Genomic DNA, 14,703 nt, shown 5'->3' on the forward strand with positions numbered 1-14,703 from the left:
TTCATTTTATTTTTATATTATTTATTTATTCTTTGTTAGTTTCTTGAGATTATCATCCGCTGAGGGTGGAAGGGGAGTGATCAGACACTCGGGAGTTGTCTTGAGATTATCATCCGCTGAGGGTGGAGGGGGATAGAGCACACACTCGGGAGGTGTGTTGAGATTATCATCCACTGAGGGTGGAGCTGAGGGTGGAAGGGGAGTGATCAGACACTCGGGAGGTGTCTTGAGATTATCATCCACTGAGGGTGGAGCTGAGGGTGGAAGGGGATGGAGCAGACACTTGGGAGGTGTCTTGAGGCTCAGGGTGCTATGAATTATACAACGTGGTTGAGTTGGAGGAGGTGGCTGGCGGCCCATCCTGTTTTTTAAAGTTTCAGCTGTGAGGTAGGGCTGGTAGGGCAATCCTGAAGAATGACGATGCTCCGCTGCCGCCATTCTGACCTGTAGGGCCAAAGGAGGGAATGTTTTCACACATATTCATTTGATGGACAAAATTACCGCCACCAACACAGTCTGCACCTTCTGTTGCTGGTGATAGATTTTTGCACCTTTCCATCCTCCAGGTTTCAAAATAGCAGTATCAGTGTCATAATATCACCCTTCCACTGAGTACTGCCGACAGCTGGGGGGTAAAGAAAAGTCATTGGGACACACTGTTGTCTCCACATGCCACTGTGTCTGTCTGCAAATGTAGGCAGGCTGGGGTCCTGCCCCAGGGAAGACAGAGTCATAACAGAGTAATACAGAAGCATGTTTGAGACACAGGACTGTCTATGTCTATCCTCATTCCTCCCTCACAGCCATCACCAGAGCATGTTTCTTGCACCAGGTCAACAGACAGTAAGAGACAGTAAGAGAGGCATGAAAAGCCCATTGTCCACACATGTTGCAGCTTCTTTTTGGAGAATGTTTTCCAGGCCTTTTATGTTCTGTCTCTGATTCTCAGAACTCTGCAAGGTCAGTGCGACCACCCTGCTCCAAATCCAAGAAAACAGAGGTTTCCAGAGGAAGGAGAAATTGTGCCCAGGGTCACACAGCTTGCAAGAGGCAGAGTGGAAGTTGATTCCAGCTCTGCCTGCAGGACCCTCTCATTTCCCCTCTGTTTCCCTTCTTGACAAAGAATCTTCTTCACTCTGGAGGTGCCACCCATGAGAACAAAGAGCTCTGGAGAGATGTGGATTCCTGAAGAGCTGCAGGGGGACTGGGAGAGGGTTTTCTGACAGAACAATCTTACCTCAAGAAGTCAGTTAGGGATGGCTGTAATATTTCTTTTCACTCCCAGGTAATACCAAATTGTAAGTGCACTAGGACATAAAGGATACTTTTGTCCATGGAAAAATGAGGTGGGAATTCTAAACAAAGCAAGTTTTAAAACTGTGTTTCACTTCAAGTGTACAAGTCCCATCACGTGTAATCATAGGACTCGGCAGCTTTTGAAGGTACAGAGGCCACACAAGAACCAGCTTAGCTGAGCATCATTTAAGGCCTTCATTTGGAATTGTCCCTGTGGGTAATAAGTTACATTCACTCTTCACTAATTTACAGTCAGGGCCCATTTGCTATTACAAATACGGAACCTCTGACACTTAGAATATTAGATCGGGGCCCCACTGGGTGGGGATGAAGGTGTTTTTGCACAACACGGTTACCAACAGGGATGGGACTGTGATGCTTGTAGGCAGCCTTTCTCTCTGCCATCTCCCTCTGCAGGGCTTGAGCACAGAGCCGTAGGGAGAAAAATGTATCCATGTCCTGACCTGGCAGACTATGTCCAAAAGCAAGGAAAACAAGCAAACTTACCCAGTTGCAAAGAGGCTTTCTTGCAGAAGGGGGGATCTGAAAAAGCCAACACATGAGAAATTGAATGATGAGAGAGTCTAAGGGCCATGGCATCATCTGCATCAGCACTGAACTATCCTGCAGCTGCGGGGAGGAAGCTCCTTACTTTGCATTTGTAGTAGTCCTCTGCCCGCCGCCGCAACACTTGCGCACGTTGAAACATTTCCCTATGGATTACAATCACTTTCATCAGATAAAGCACCACTTTCAGGATGATTTTAAATAATCTGCCATGTTTCTGTTATCCTCACAACTGTACCCTTACACAATCTATCTCTACCTAGAAAACGTATTTCAGATGGCTGTAAGAGTACAGTCTGGGCCGGTCACGGTGGCTGACGCCTGTAATCCCAGCACTCTGGGAGGGCGAGGCGGATGGATTACGAGGTCAGGAGATTGAGACCATCCTGGCTAATACGGTGAAACCCCATCTCTACTAAAAATACAAAAAATTAGCCGGGCGTGGTGGCAGGCACCTGTAATCCCAGCTACTCGGGAGGCTGAGGCAGGGGAATCACTTGAACCTGGGAGGCGGAGGTTGCAGTGAGCCAAGATCACGTCATTGCACTCCAGCCTGGGTGACACAGCGAGACTCCATCTCAGAAAAACAAAAACAAAAACCAAAAAACCGTACAGTCTGATCCAAACTGTTGCTATATTGATTCCTCCTCTCGCTTACTGCCTGCTGACTTCTGAGATGATAGTTTCCTTCCCCATTCTCAGTATATCCCTAATTCATCCTTCATTGAGTATCTTTTATCGTAAAGCTGTATTCTCTTTGTATTAATATCCTTACCGCGTTTCACAGGGCAGAAACAGCTGGGCTTATAAACAGGCATAGTCCTTTTGAAGGATGTGGTTGATCCTACAACAACACACTTTCCTAAGGATGACAACAACTCACCCCACCCCTAGAATGGCTGGTATGAACCGAGTTTCCACACAGTCTAGCTGGCAATGGGGTCAGGAGACGTTTTGCTGCTTCACATCTTTTGGTCACTGGTAAATATTAAGGTACTTTGTTTTCTGTTTTGTGAACTCTCTCTCTCTCTCACGATATGTCTTCTGACCATTTGTTTCTATTTATGCATTTACTGGGTCTAAACATTGTACAAAGGTTAAAAACAACACTCCAATGGGCGTTTCCCAAGAGGGTGGGGTTCAGTTTCTGAACTCACTTGTAGGTGTGTATTTCTTTCATATCCAATTTCCCATTTTCCTCTGCCTCTGATAGCTGCCTCTCCTTTTCTGCATGCTCACGTTCTTTGATGCTTAGTTTCCTCAGACTAGAAGGGAGAGAAATGCACACACATGATCCACCAGCCCGTGTGGGATTCCCTCTGCCCTTCTGGCATCTGAAGGCTGTGATTCAAAGATCCCCCCCTGCAACCTTCCCATAAATGAACCAACTGATTCTCACAACTGAAGGAAGAATGGACACCTCCCATTGAGGGACAAAAAAAAATCACACTCTGGCCTGCTGGCAAGTCACTTGTCATTTCCAGCTCATCTTCATAGTTCCATAGTTAGTCCTATTCTTTAGTAAATATAAAGACTATTAAAAGCTTCTATGAGGTGCACTATGTGTGTCTCTGGGGTCAGTCTTGTGCTTGACACAGCAAAAGCTCATTTTAGTTCAGTGTGAAAAACCAGACCTCACCAATTCACACAACTAACTCCATCGGAAGCAGAGGATTGCTCCTCATCTGACTCCTCCTGTGTGAGACCTGATTCTCAGTCAGAGGCTGATGCCGGAACTGAGACCATCAGCCATAGAGAGATCCTTCCAGAATATGGTGTCATTAACCCCGCAGTTCACTACTGCACTTTGCCATGATTCAGGACTGGAACTCTTGTCATCGACTTTAAAGATCCTGAAAAGGCAATCTGAATGCTGGGCGCATCTATTGAATTAGAAATGATTGGAATGGCTCCTAAGTCAGGGTGTTATGTCCTGAAAATAGGTGACAACGGCAAACCATCCACCCTGGTGTTGACTGACTTTAACAAGGTTCAGTTCACAGAGATTGAGGGCAGAAAAAGGAAACGGCCTAAAAAGGGTAAGTTTGCTGTGTTGCCCTCACACCACGTGATTCATGGTCCTGATCCTAAGGATCTCACCTGATACTTGGTTTTACAGGAAGGATGTGTAAAACTCCCAGAACGCTACGAAACAGGGACGAAAACACTTCAAAGAGAAAGTTAATGAACTTGTTTCTGACCACAGGGCATCCTTCAGCACATGCTGTCTGGAGTGGCCTCCAACAAGCAGTGTGTGGTGAGGTGCTGAGAATGCAATGGGAGCAGGGTCCTGTCCCCACGCTAAAGAAGCTCACAGTTTAATGCAAATGAGAAGCCAGTGAGGACATCACTACTCCTGCTGTGCACTTGGGAACTAGAAACACAAAACCTGACTCTGGAGGGAAGCTAAGGAAGCATTCTACTCTTGAGTTGACATAAGTGCATCTGAAGCTTCTGATCTCCGATGAGAACAATGGGGGACACCAAACAGAATATAAAACCCATGATTGAATACATCAAATTGCTAACATGGCAGTAAACAGACATGAGGTGAAGACGGAGAAGAAGGAAACCCAGGACGAAAGTCAGCCTCGCATTTGGAACCCATTTCCCTGAGTTTCATTGCTGAATTCCAGAAGGAACTACTGAGATGCAAAGAAGCAGAGCAGCTTTTGCACACATGCGTGGGGTTAGATGGAAAACAAGTGGATTGAGGGTCTGCCAATGAAAGCGACCCATACTGAAGTCCACTGGCTCTGGTTGAGACCCAGAAGAGTCATGCATCAGAATAGAGGTGGACAGGAAATACCCTGGCCTTTGTAGGGACTGAGCCTGCACCGACGACCTCAATTGCAGCCTGTATGGAGGACCCCTGACCATCCCCCAGAAGTAGACTCCCATCTCTTCTGCAGCAAGATAACATGCTACTAGGCCTCAATTCATTGCTAAATATTTTTTAACAAGTATCTCACATTTAACAACAAAAGATCAGTCATATGGCAGCAAAATACAATGTAATATGACCAAAACATGAAAGACTGTGAAAATGAATCTGGAGGTGACCTAAGCATTGAATTCAACAATCCAGGCTGGGTGCGGTGGCTCACACTGGGAGGCTGAGGTAGGCAGATCACCTGAGGTCAGGAGTTCAAGACTAGCCTGGCCAACATGGTGAACCCCTGTCTCTACTAAAAATATGAAAATTGGGCTGGGCACGGTGGCTCACGCCTGTAATCCCAGCACATTGGGAGGCCGAGGTGTGCGGATCATGACGTCAGGAGTTCTAGACCAGCTTGGCCAATATGGTGAAACCCCGCCTCTACTAAAAATACAAAAATTATCCGGGCATGGTGGCATATGCCTGTAGTCTCAGCTACTCAAGAGGCTGAGGGATAAGAATCGTTTGAACCTGGGAAGCGGAGGTTGCAGTGAGCCAAGATCATGCCACTGCACTCTAGCCTGGGTGACAGAGTGAGATTCTGTCTCAAAAAAAAAAAAAAAAAAAAATTGGCAGAATGTGGTGGCACACACCTGTAATCGAAGCTAGTAGGGAAGCTGAGGCAGAGTTGCTTCAAACTGGGAGGCAGAGGTTGCAGTGAGCCAAGATTGCACCATAGCACTCCAGCCTGGGCGACAGAGCGAGACTCTATCTCAAAATTAAAAAAAAAAAAAAAAAAAGGCTGGGTGTGGTGGCTCACGCCTCTAATCCCAGCACTTTGGGAGGCTGGGGCGGGTGGATTACCTGAGGTCAGAAGTTCGAGACCAGCCTGGACAACATGGTGAAACCCCATCTCTAGTAAAAATACAGAAATTAGCTGGGCGTGGTGGTGGGCACCTGTAATCCCAGCTACTTGGGAGGCTGAGGCAGGAGAATTGCTTGAACCCAAAAGGCAGTGAGCTGAGATTGTGCCATTGCACTACAGCCTGGGCAACAAGAGCAAAGCTCCATCTCAGGAAAAAAAAAAAAGAGAGAGAAAGGAAAACCAATGCCAGTACTAGCATCTCCTCTTCCCCCCATAAAATTACAAACAAGAATGTAGGAAGGGAAAGGAATTATACATCTTAAACTAATGAAGCAGAAAGGACAAACTCAATTTTGAACCCACTGAATTTACCACAAATATTGTAGAAAATATTCTCAAGGACTTTACAGTTGTCTACTTTGATTGGCACATGGTTCATACAACAGTATTTGTGTCAAGGCACATCTTACTGTTCTTTGGCGGTCTTCCTCTTTCCATTGATTTTGTCATGACGGTTGACTTTTGTTGTCACCTTCATCTTATGGATTTTAGCTCAAACTTTGGTTTCCACCTGTCTCCATAAAGTAAAGATGGCTTCCAGGACAATTTTAATTCCTGGAAAGGAAGAAACTCTTTTCTTTGTGTGCATACAAATGGACCTCAGCCCTTGGTGAGAGTGAGGAGAGGAGAAGGTGAGAAACCTGAGGGCAAGAAGCTGTTCTTTCCCTTTCCAGGGCAAACTCATTTCCACACTATGGGGACTCCAACAGAGCCATACCTTCCTGTCTACGGCGGTTGGACCTCCTGGCTCTCTGCTGTACATCTGTGGATCCATCATGTCCATTTTCAGACTGGAAGATAGTCTTCAGGAAAGACACCTAGGAAATAATAATATAAGAATGACGGCTGGGCACGGTGGCTCATGCGTATAATCCCAGTACTTTGGGAGGCCGAGGCAGGTGGATCACGGGGTCAGGAGTTCAAGACCAGCCTGGCCAAGATGGTGAAACCCCGTCTCTACTAAAAATACAAAAATTAGCCGGGCATGGCAGCGGGCGCCTGTAATCCGAGCTACTCGGGAGGCTGAGGCAGAGAACCGTTTGAAGCTGGAGGCGGAGGTTGCAGTGAGCCGAGATCACACCACTGCACTCCAGCCTGAGCGACAGAATGAGACTCTGTCACACACACACACACAAACACACACACACACACACAAGAATGACATGAGGCTGGCACGGTGGCTCACTCCTGTAATCCCAGCACTTTGGGAGGCCGAGGCAGGCGGATCACCTGAGGTCGGGAGTTTGAGACCAGCCTCACCAACATGGAGAAACGCTGTCTCTGCTAAAAATACAAAATTAGCCAGGCATGGTGGTGCATGCCTGTAATCCCAGCTAGTCGGGAGGCTGAGGCAGGAGAATCACTTGAACCCAGCAGGAAAAGGTTGTGGTGAGCTGAGATTGTGCCACTGCACTCCAACCTGGGCAACAAAATTGAAACTCTGTCTTAAAAAAAAAAAAAAAAAAAAAAAAAAGGCCAGGTGCGGTAGCTCACGCCTGTAATCCCAGCACTTTGGGAGGCCGAGGCGGGTGAATCACAAGGTCAAGAGATGGAGACCATCCTGGGCAACATGGTGAAACCCCGTCTCTACTAAAAATACAAAAATTAGCTGAGCATGGTGATGCACGCCTGTAGTCCCAGCTACTCGGGAGGCTGAGGCAGGAGAATTGCTTGAACCCAGGAGGCAGAGGTTGCAGTGAGCCAAGATCCCACCACTGCACTCCAGCCTGGTGACAGAGTGAGACTCCGTCTCAAAAAAAAAAAAAAAAATGACATGAATATACTTCACACAGCGGAACTGTACACTTCAACACGGTTAGATGGTAATTATCATCTTGTAAGTATTTTACCACAGGTTAACATGTTTCACAACTTGAAAAGGAAGTAATTACCTTCAGCTCTCTGAGTTCTAGAATTTGTAACATTTCACCCCCTGCTCCTTCCTGATCTGCACTGGAGCATCTTCCTTCTGTCCCTGCTCTAGAGTTCACTTTCCCTTCCCTCACATCAGCTTCGTTGAGGCTGGTTTGAACTTAACGCAAAACATTCTCACTAATGACTGAATTCCCACCAAGATTTCCATGTTATCACAGTATGCTTTTAATCTTCGAAGATATTAAATATCTGTTCTCATCATAGCTAAAATGCAATGCAAATCCCATCTCAGATGTGGGTCAGATACCTATGAATCTCCTGAGGTAGTCATTGAAATGACTTTTTTCTTGAGACGGAGTGTCACTCAACCATGCTGAAGTGCAGTGGCGCTACCTTGGCTCACGGCAACCTCCACCTCCCAGATTCAAGCGATTCTTGTGCCTCAGCCTCCCAAGTAGCTGGGATTACAGGTGCCTGCTACCATGCCTGGCTAATTTTTGTCTTTTTAGTAGAGATGGGGTTTCACCATGTTGGCCCATCTGGTCTTGAACTCCTGACCTCAAGTGATCCACCTGCCTCAGCCTCCCAAAGTGCTGGGATTACAGGCATGAGCCACCACACCTGGCCTGAAATAATATCTTTCAAATTCTTTGTAGAATTTGTTTTTTCCTGATTTCTCTACATAGGATAAAAAAAAAAAAATCATGTACTAGGATTTCGAGAGAAGCAATGGGTAATCTAAAAAGATGAAAAGAGCAACCATGTCTATCCCACAGCTACTGCTAGATTTCATAGGAAAGGTAGCTGGTCCAGTTTGGAGCTAGGAGAAATGTCAAACACATGAAGAAATGAGAAGCAAAGAAATGCCATCACGCATGAATGCTTCATGGTACCCATGATGTCCCTGCTTAGGAGGTAATGGTATAGGTGACTAGATGACAAGGACAAAGATGAGAGGTGCGAAGTTGTCCAAGTCCAACAGCTCAACTGAACTTTCCTAAATGGAATTGTTAAAAAGTGGTAAATTTAAAAACTTCCCCTTGCTCACGTGGTGGCTCACGCTTGTAATCCCAGCACTTTGAGAGGCTGAGGCGGGTGGATCATTTGAGGTCGTGTTTTGAGACTAGCCTGGCCAACATGGTAAAACCCCGACTCTACTAAAAATACAAAAATTAGCTGGGCATGGTGGTGGGCACCTGTAATCCCAGCTACTTGAGCGGCTGAGGCAGGGGAATCACTTGAAGCCAGGAGGTGGAGGTTGCAGTGAGCCGAGATCACACCATTATACTCCAGCCTGGGCAACAGAGGGAGACTCGTCTTGGGGGTGAGGAAAGAAAAAAAAAAAAAAAAAAAGCTTCCTCCAATTTATACCGAAAATTCTCTGTTCAGGACTAAGTGGCATAGAGAATGTTAAATGTGCCTAGATATCTTCATAACTCATATATTTTCTGTTTTCTACATATCTTGAAAGGCAGTGCCAAATGACGTGTAATTATCTAGGTGGTAAAACTGAAACATACTTCCTCTTCCCTTGAATATAAAAAAGCCTTGTGGTATTAGTACTTTTATCTTGGATCATTGTTCAGAAGGAGGTTCAGCCCCCAGATGACCACATTTTTACTGTCATGAATGGCAAGACAAAATGTAGAGCTCAACTTACCCAAAGGAAAAAAGGCTCAAAAGACAAATTATGGCACAACTTAGCAGCCAAATTCTTACCAAGTACAGACTTTTGACATACTGATCTCTCTCCAGTTGCAAGTGGGAACATGCACTTTGAATGATGTCATTCAAAATTACCCTGCCCAGACACACTTTTCATTGATTCTCTTGGAGGGCAGTTCTAAGAGATTCTCTGGGGCTTTCTCTGCATCATGAGACGCAGTGCAGTTCTGCCCTTCACCTTCCGGCAGTTTGTCACCTCGTCCCTATGACCTCAGAGGAACTTTGTCTCAGGCCAATTGTTTGTTCCTTGGGCTCTTTCATTTCCCCTAAAAATCATTTGCTGCCCCTCTAAATGGCCTACATCTCCATCTATCTCCCTCTCCCCTCAGAAGAGGGCGCTCTTTAAGCATCAACCATCCAGCCCTTCTAGCAGTCCCATTTTTCAGCTGGTTCCCATGTTTATGCCTGTTCTATGTTTTTCTTTTCCTGTTAAGCTGTCTGTTGTCAGCTCATTTCTGCAGTGAATCTTCAGAGAGGAGACTGGAAGCTTTCCTTCCACCCATACGATAGAACTATAAAGCAGAAGAGTTTAGAAAGACTTTCCTATTTAAGTGACAAAACCTCATACTCCATCTGTGACAAATAGCACAAAGGTTAAAAAAACTTATTTTTGACCAAAAGCTCTGTTGACATTCTATTAAACAAACACCGACCTATTTAATTTTCATCATGTAAATGGCAGGTATTTTCATAATTCTTATGCTAATAAATCATTTCCCTGATTTTTGGGGTAAAACCACATATTCATAATGAAGTCCAGAAACGTGAATTGTTTCATATAATTTATTCTTATTTGTGATTACAAGTATACCTCTACAGAAAGTTAGGATACTCACAGAAAGGTAACTTGTGCGGAGGGAGATGGCAAATTTATAACTTCTCAGAAACACAGTAATGATACGTAACCAAGGACTTCCACCAAAGTCAGTCCCACGATGACGAAGGTCAGCCAGAGTATTGATAACCTGGAATAATAATAGTTGAAATAATGAAAAGGTCAATGACACTGACAATATTTCACTCAGAAAGAATCATCCTTAGAAACCGTCAACCTCCTCCAAAAGGTAACCACATCCCTCAGATATCACCGTGGGATTCCACTGCTACAAAAAAGAACAGAAGTTAGAAGTCACATGTTTTTCAGATGGCTGGTAGTGTTTTTAGGCATTGCAAATGTGGGGTGTTGTCTTTCTTGGTATAAAGCAGGGATATCCAATCTGTTGACTTCCCTGCCTATATTAAAAGAAGCAAAGTTGTCTTGAGCCACACATAACATACACTAACACTAACAATAGCTGATGATCTAAAAAAAAAAACTTTTTTTTTTTTTTTTTTTTTTGAGACAGAGTTCCTCTCCACTCAGTCGCCCAGGCTGGAGTGCAGTGGTGCAATCTCGGCTCACTGCAACCTCCAGCTCCTGGGCTCAAGCCATTCTCCTCCCTCAGCCTCCCGAGCAGCTGAGATTACAGGTCTCTGCCACCATGCCCGACTAATTTTTGTATTTTTAGTAGAGATGAGGTTTCACCATGTTGGCCAGTCTGGCCTTGAACTCCCAACAGGCGATCTGCCTGCCTCGGCCTCCCAAAGTGCTGGGATTACAGGTGTGAGCCACCGTGCCCGGCCATTTTGTTTTTGTTGTTTTTGTTTGTTGTTTGTTTTTGAGATGGGGTCTCACTCTGTCACCCAGGCTGGAGTGCAGTGGTGTGCTCTCGGCTCACTGCAACCTCTGCCTCTCAGGTTCAAGTGATTCTCCTGCCTCAGCCTCCTGAGTAGCTGGGAGTACAGGTGCCTGACAGTGCACTCAGCAAATTTTTGTATTTTTTGTGGAGATGGGGTTTTGCCATGTTGGCCAGGGTGGTCTCGAACTCCTGACCTCAGGTAATCTGCCCACCTCAGCCTCCCAAAGTGCTGGGATTACAGGCATGAGCCACTGTACCTGGCCAAAATCTCCTAATGTTTTAAGAAAGTTTACAAATTTGTGTTGAACTGCATTCAAAACTGTCCTGGGCCACATGCAGCCCGTCACTCATGGCTAAGACAAGCTAAGTATAAAGTAATTATCTTATCTTTTCTTTTTGTTTGGAGACAAAGTCTTGCTCTGTCACCCAGGCTAGATTGCAGTGGCATGATCTCAGCTCACTGCAACCTCCGCCTCCCGGGTTCAAGCGATTCTCCTGCCTCAGCTACTGAGTAACTGGGATTGCAGGCACCTGCCACCACGCTCGGCTAATTTTTGTATTTTTAGTAGAAACAGGGTTTCACCATCTTGGCCAGGCTGGTCTCCAACTCCTGACCTCATGATCCACCTGCCTCGGCCTCCCAAAGTGCTGGGAATACAGGTGTGAGCCACTGCACCTGGCCAGTAGTTATCTTTTCTTTAGTTATTTACTTGTTTTTTAAATTGATGTATAACATTGGATGCATTTATTATATATCACATGGTAAAAGAATCCCTCTAAATAATACTTCTCTCTTGGATTATATGAATCTTTGTCATTTAAAGCTCAGCATAAGTAAAAAAAAAAAAAAAAAAAAATACAATGAAGAGATTACTTCATTCACAAATAAGAATCCAATTTTAGTGCTTAAAAATTAACAAGGTGGGCCGGGCGTGGTGGCTCACGCCTGCAATCTCAGCACTTTGGGAAGCCGAGGTGGGTGGACCGCGAGATCAGGAGATTGAGACCATCCTAGCTAACACGGTGAAACCCATCTCTACTAAAAATACAAAAAATTAGCAGGGCATGGTGGCACGCACCTATACTTCCAGCTACTTGGGAGGCTGAGGCAGAAGAATCACTTGAACCCGGGAGGCAGAGGTTGCAGTGAGCCAAGATCGCACCACTGAACTTCAGCCTGGGTGACAGAGCGAGACTCTGTCTCAAAAAAAAAAAAAAAAAAAAAAAAAAAAAAAAATTACCAAGGTGGAGATCATGAAAATGGCATGAATAGTGTGGGATTTCTCTAAGATTGTTGACATTAATTCCATTAGACTCTTATGTGAGTGAAGACGAAGACTTCCCCTGAGTAAGTTCAGACAGCTTGTGATAACATTTCTACATCGATTCCTCAGGATTTAACTATATATTCTTGAAAACATCTCAATTTTCAATGTTTCTTTCAAGATGGTGAATTAAACAGAGATAGCCCTTCAACAGGTTGAACTCAGCATATGCTCAGTCTGAAATGGAAATGATGGAGTTAGAGAACCATACAACAATGGTAATGATTTCAGAAACATGGTGTTGAGCAGAATAAAGCAGACACAAAAGAGTACCTATGGCATGGCATGCATCTGTATACGCGAAATCCCAGAATAAGCAAGCTAACCTATGATAAGAAAGAGACTGGCTGGGAAGAGTGAGAGTTCACTTTCTGGAGTGACATAATAGTGTAGATCTTGGCTGGGCACGGTGGTTCACGCCTGTAATCCCAACACTTTGGGAGGCCGAGGCGGGCAGATCACCTGAGGTCGGGAGTTCAAAACCAGCCTGACCAACATGGAGAAACCCTATCTCTACTAAAAATACAAAATTAGCTGGGAGTGGTGGCACATGTCTGTAATCCCAGCCACTCGGGAGGCTGAGGCAGGAGAATCGCTCGAATCTGGGAAGCAGAGGTTGCGGTGAGCTGATATTGCCCCATTGCACTCCAGCTTGGGCAACAAGGAAGAAACTGTCTCAAAAAAATAAATAAATAAAATAATGTAGATCTTGAAAGGGGGTTGGTTTATGCTGGTGTATGTACTTTCCAAAGTTAGTAAACTTACACTTAAGGTTATATATTTTGGCCAGGCGCGGTGGTTCACGCCTGTAATCCCAGCACTGGGAGGCCGAGGCAGGCGGATCACGAGGTCGAGAGATGGAGACTATCCTGGCGAACATGGTGAAACCCAGTATCTACTAAAAATACAAAAATTAGCCAGGCGTTGTAATCTGAGCTACTCAGGAGGCTGAGGCAGGACAATTGCTTGAACCCCGGAAGCGGAGGTTGCAGTGAGCCGAGATGTTGCCACTGCACTCCAGCCTGGGCGACAGAGTGAGACTGTCTTAAAAAAAAAAAAAAAAAAAAAAAGTCATCAAACCAGATGACACAAATCAAATGACATTTCACTTTGTTTTGGTCCATTTTGTTTGTTAGAGACAAGAGTGCAGCGGGGCCATCTCGGCTCACTGCAACGTCCAGCTCCTGGGCCCAAGCGATCCTCCCACCTCAGCCTCTCCAGTAACTGGGATAACAGGTACGCACCACCAGGCCCGACTAATCTTTTTTGGAATTTTTTGTAGAGATGGGGTTTCGCTATGATGCCCTGGCTAGCCTTCAACTCCTGGACTCAAGTGATCTGCCCACCTCGGCCCCCTGCAGTGCTGGGATTACAGGCCTGAGCTGTGTCACTTCATGCCGCATGACACAGCCCAGTAAAAAGGAAGAAACCCCACGGGTCCAGCATCTACTCACACAGGTAGACTGATGGCTGATAAATCCCAGCAGGAGCCAAAAGAGGAGCCGAAAGAGCAGCCACAGCACCCGTCCAGTCACACAGGTGGACTGATGGCTGATAAATGCTAGCAGGAGCCAAAAGAGGAGCCAAAAGAGCAGCCACCGCACCCGCATGTCCTGGTCCTTTCAGGCGCCCTGAGGCGGCCAGGACAGAGGTGGAGGTGGCTTAGGGCAGGGGGGAGGGAAGGGGACCGGGACCGGGGCCGGATCTGAGTTGGGGAGGGGGAGGGGAGGGGAAGGGGAGGGGAAGGGGGGAAGTAAGGGAAGGGAAAGGAGGAGAAGGGGGCTGTTGGGCACCTGGAGGAGTTGGAGGAGGAGGAGGAGAAGAAGAAAGGGGTCTGGGAAAGGATCCGGTTCAAATTAAGTTCTCAAGCGCTGGTGGAAGGTTTAGCTACAGGTCACGGAGAAGATCAGGGAAGCAACAGGACACGCGGGGCAAGGGAGCGTGAGGCTTAGGAGCAATTAGAGGGAGACAAACGTTCTGCTATCCACCAAACCTTCGGTCTGGGCCCTCCCTTAGCAACCCTGGGGCTTTATACTCCCTCTCCACCAATCCCTGATGACCCCGGTGGTGCCTCACAATGGACATTCCAAGTAGCGCCCGCATCATTCCAATGACCCCTCCCCCATCTCAGTCCCCCACACTCCTCGCAAGGACAGGTCCTCTCTGGAACCTTCACAAACCTGATTTCTTGTCCTCCCCAACCAGCTCCCTGTCCCTGCTTCTGGGCGCTCCTTCCTTCCTGAGCTCCCAGGGTTCCTCAAGGTCACTTTTGGCGACAAAACATAAAAAACAAATGATGGCAAGATGGCAGGAAGAACCTCATACCCAAGCAGAGTGCCAGGTTTTACAGCCTCCGCTCAGCCGTTCATATCTTAAGCAACAAAGCATCAGCAGGATACGGAAGGTCCCGATAGTAAACCATCTCCATCACAT

General features: G+C 46.2%; 3 protein-coding genes across 29 annotated transcripts in view; 1 reads left to right on the forward strand and 2 right to left on the reverse strand.

The window, feature by feature from the left end:
- The window catches only part of LOC107972351 (putative RRN3-like protein RRN3P2), a 34,889-nt gene extending 20,978 nt beyond the window's left edge, over positions 1–13,911 (forward strand). For 17 of the 26 annotated variants that reach the window (XR_008539897.1, XR_008539892.1, XR_008539891.2 and 14 more), the window contains one exon: positions 950–4,914. The gene's annotated coding sequence lies outside the window, so the exon portion shown is untranslated. Of the gene's footprint in view, positions 1–949; positions 4,915–13,552 lie in introns of those variants that run through there. The other 9 variants (XR_010152223.1, XR_010152232.1, XR_010152227.1 and 6 more) reach the window with 2 other exon arrangements.
- LOC107973199 (nuclear pore complex-interacting protein family member A9) lies at positions 1–14,661 on the reverse strand. Its single transcript, XM_054668733.2, is given in 8 exon segments — positions 1–444; positions 1,804–1,839; positions 1,949–2,009; positions 3,021–3,128; positions 6,077–6,221; positions 6,385–6,484; positions 10,103–10,231; positions 14,596–14,661. Coding segments are annotated over 8 exon segments (1,065 nt in total). The 5' UTR covers positions 14,659–14,661; the 3' UTR covers positions 1–21.
- The window catches only part of LOC112205917 (polycystin-1-like), an 18,598-nt gene continuing 18,345 nt past the window's right edge, over positions 14,451–14,703 (reverse strand). For both annotated transcript variants that reach the window (XM_054668728.1, XM_054668725.1), the window contains exon 8: positions 14,451–14,536. The gene's annotated coding sequence lies outside the window, so the exon portion shown is untranslated. The remainder of the gene's footprint in view (positions 14,537–14,703) is intronic.

The sequence above is a fragment of the Pan troglodytes genome, chromosome 18, assembly GCF_028858775.2.
Source record: "Pan troglodytes isolate AG18354 chromosome 18, NHGRI_mPanTro3-v2.0_pri, whole genome shotgun sequence".
Taxonomy (NCBI): domain Eukaryota; kingdom Metazoa; phylum Chordata; class Mammalia; order Primates; family Hominidae; genus Pan; species Pan troglodytes.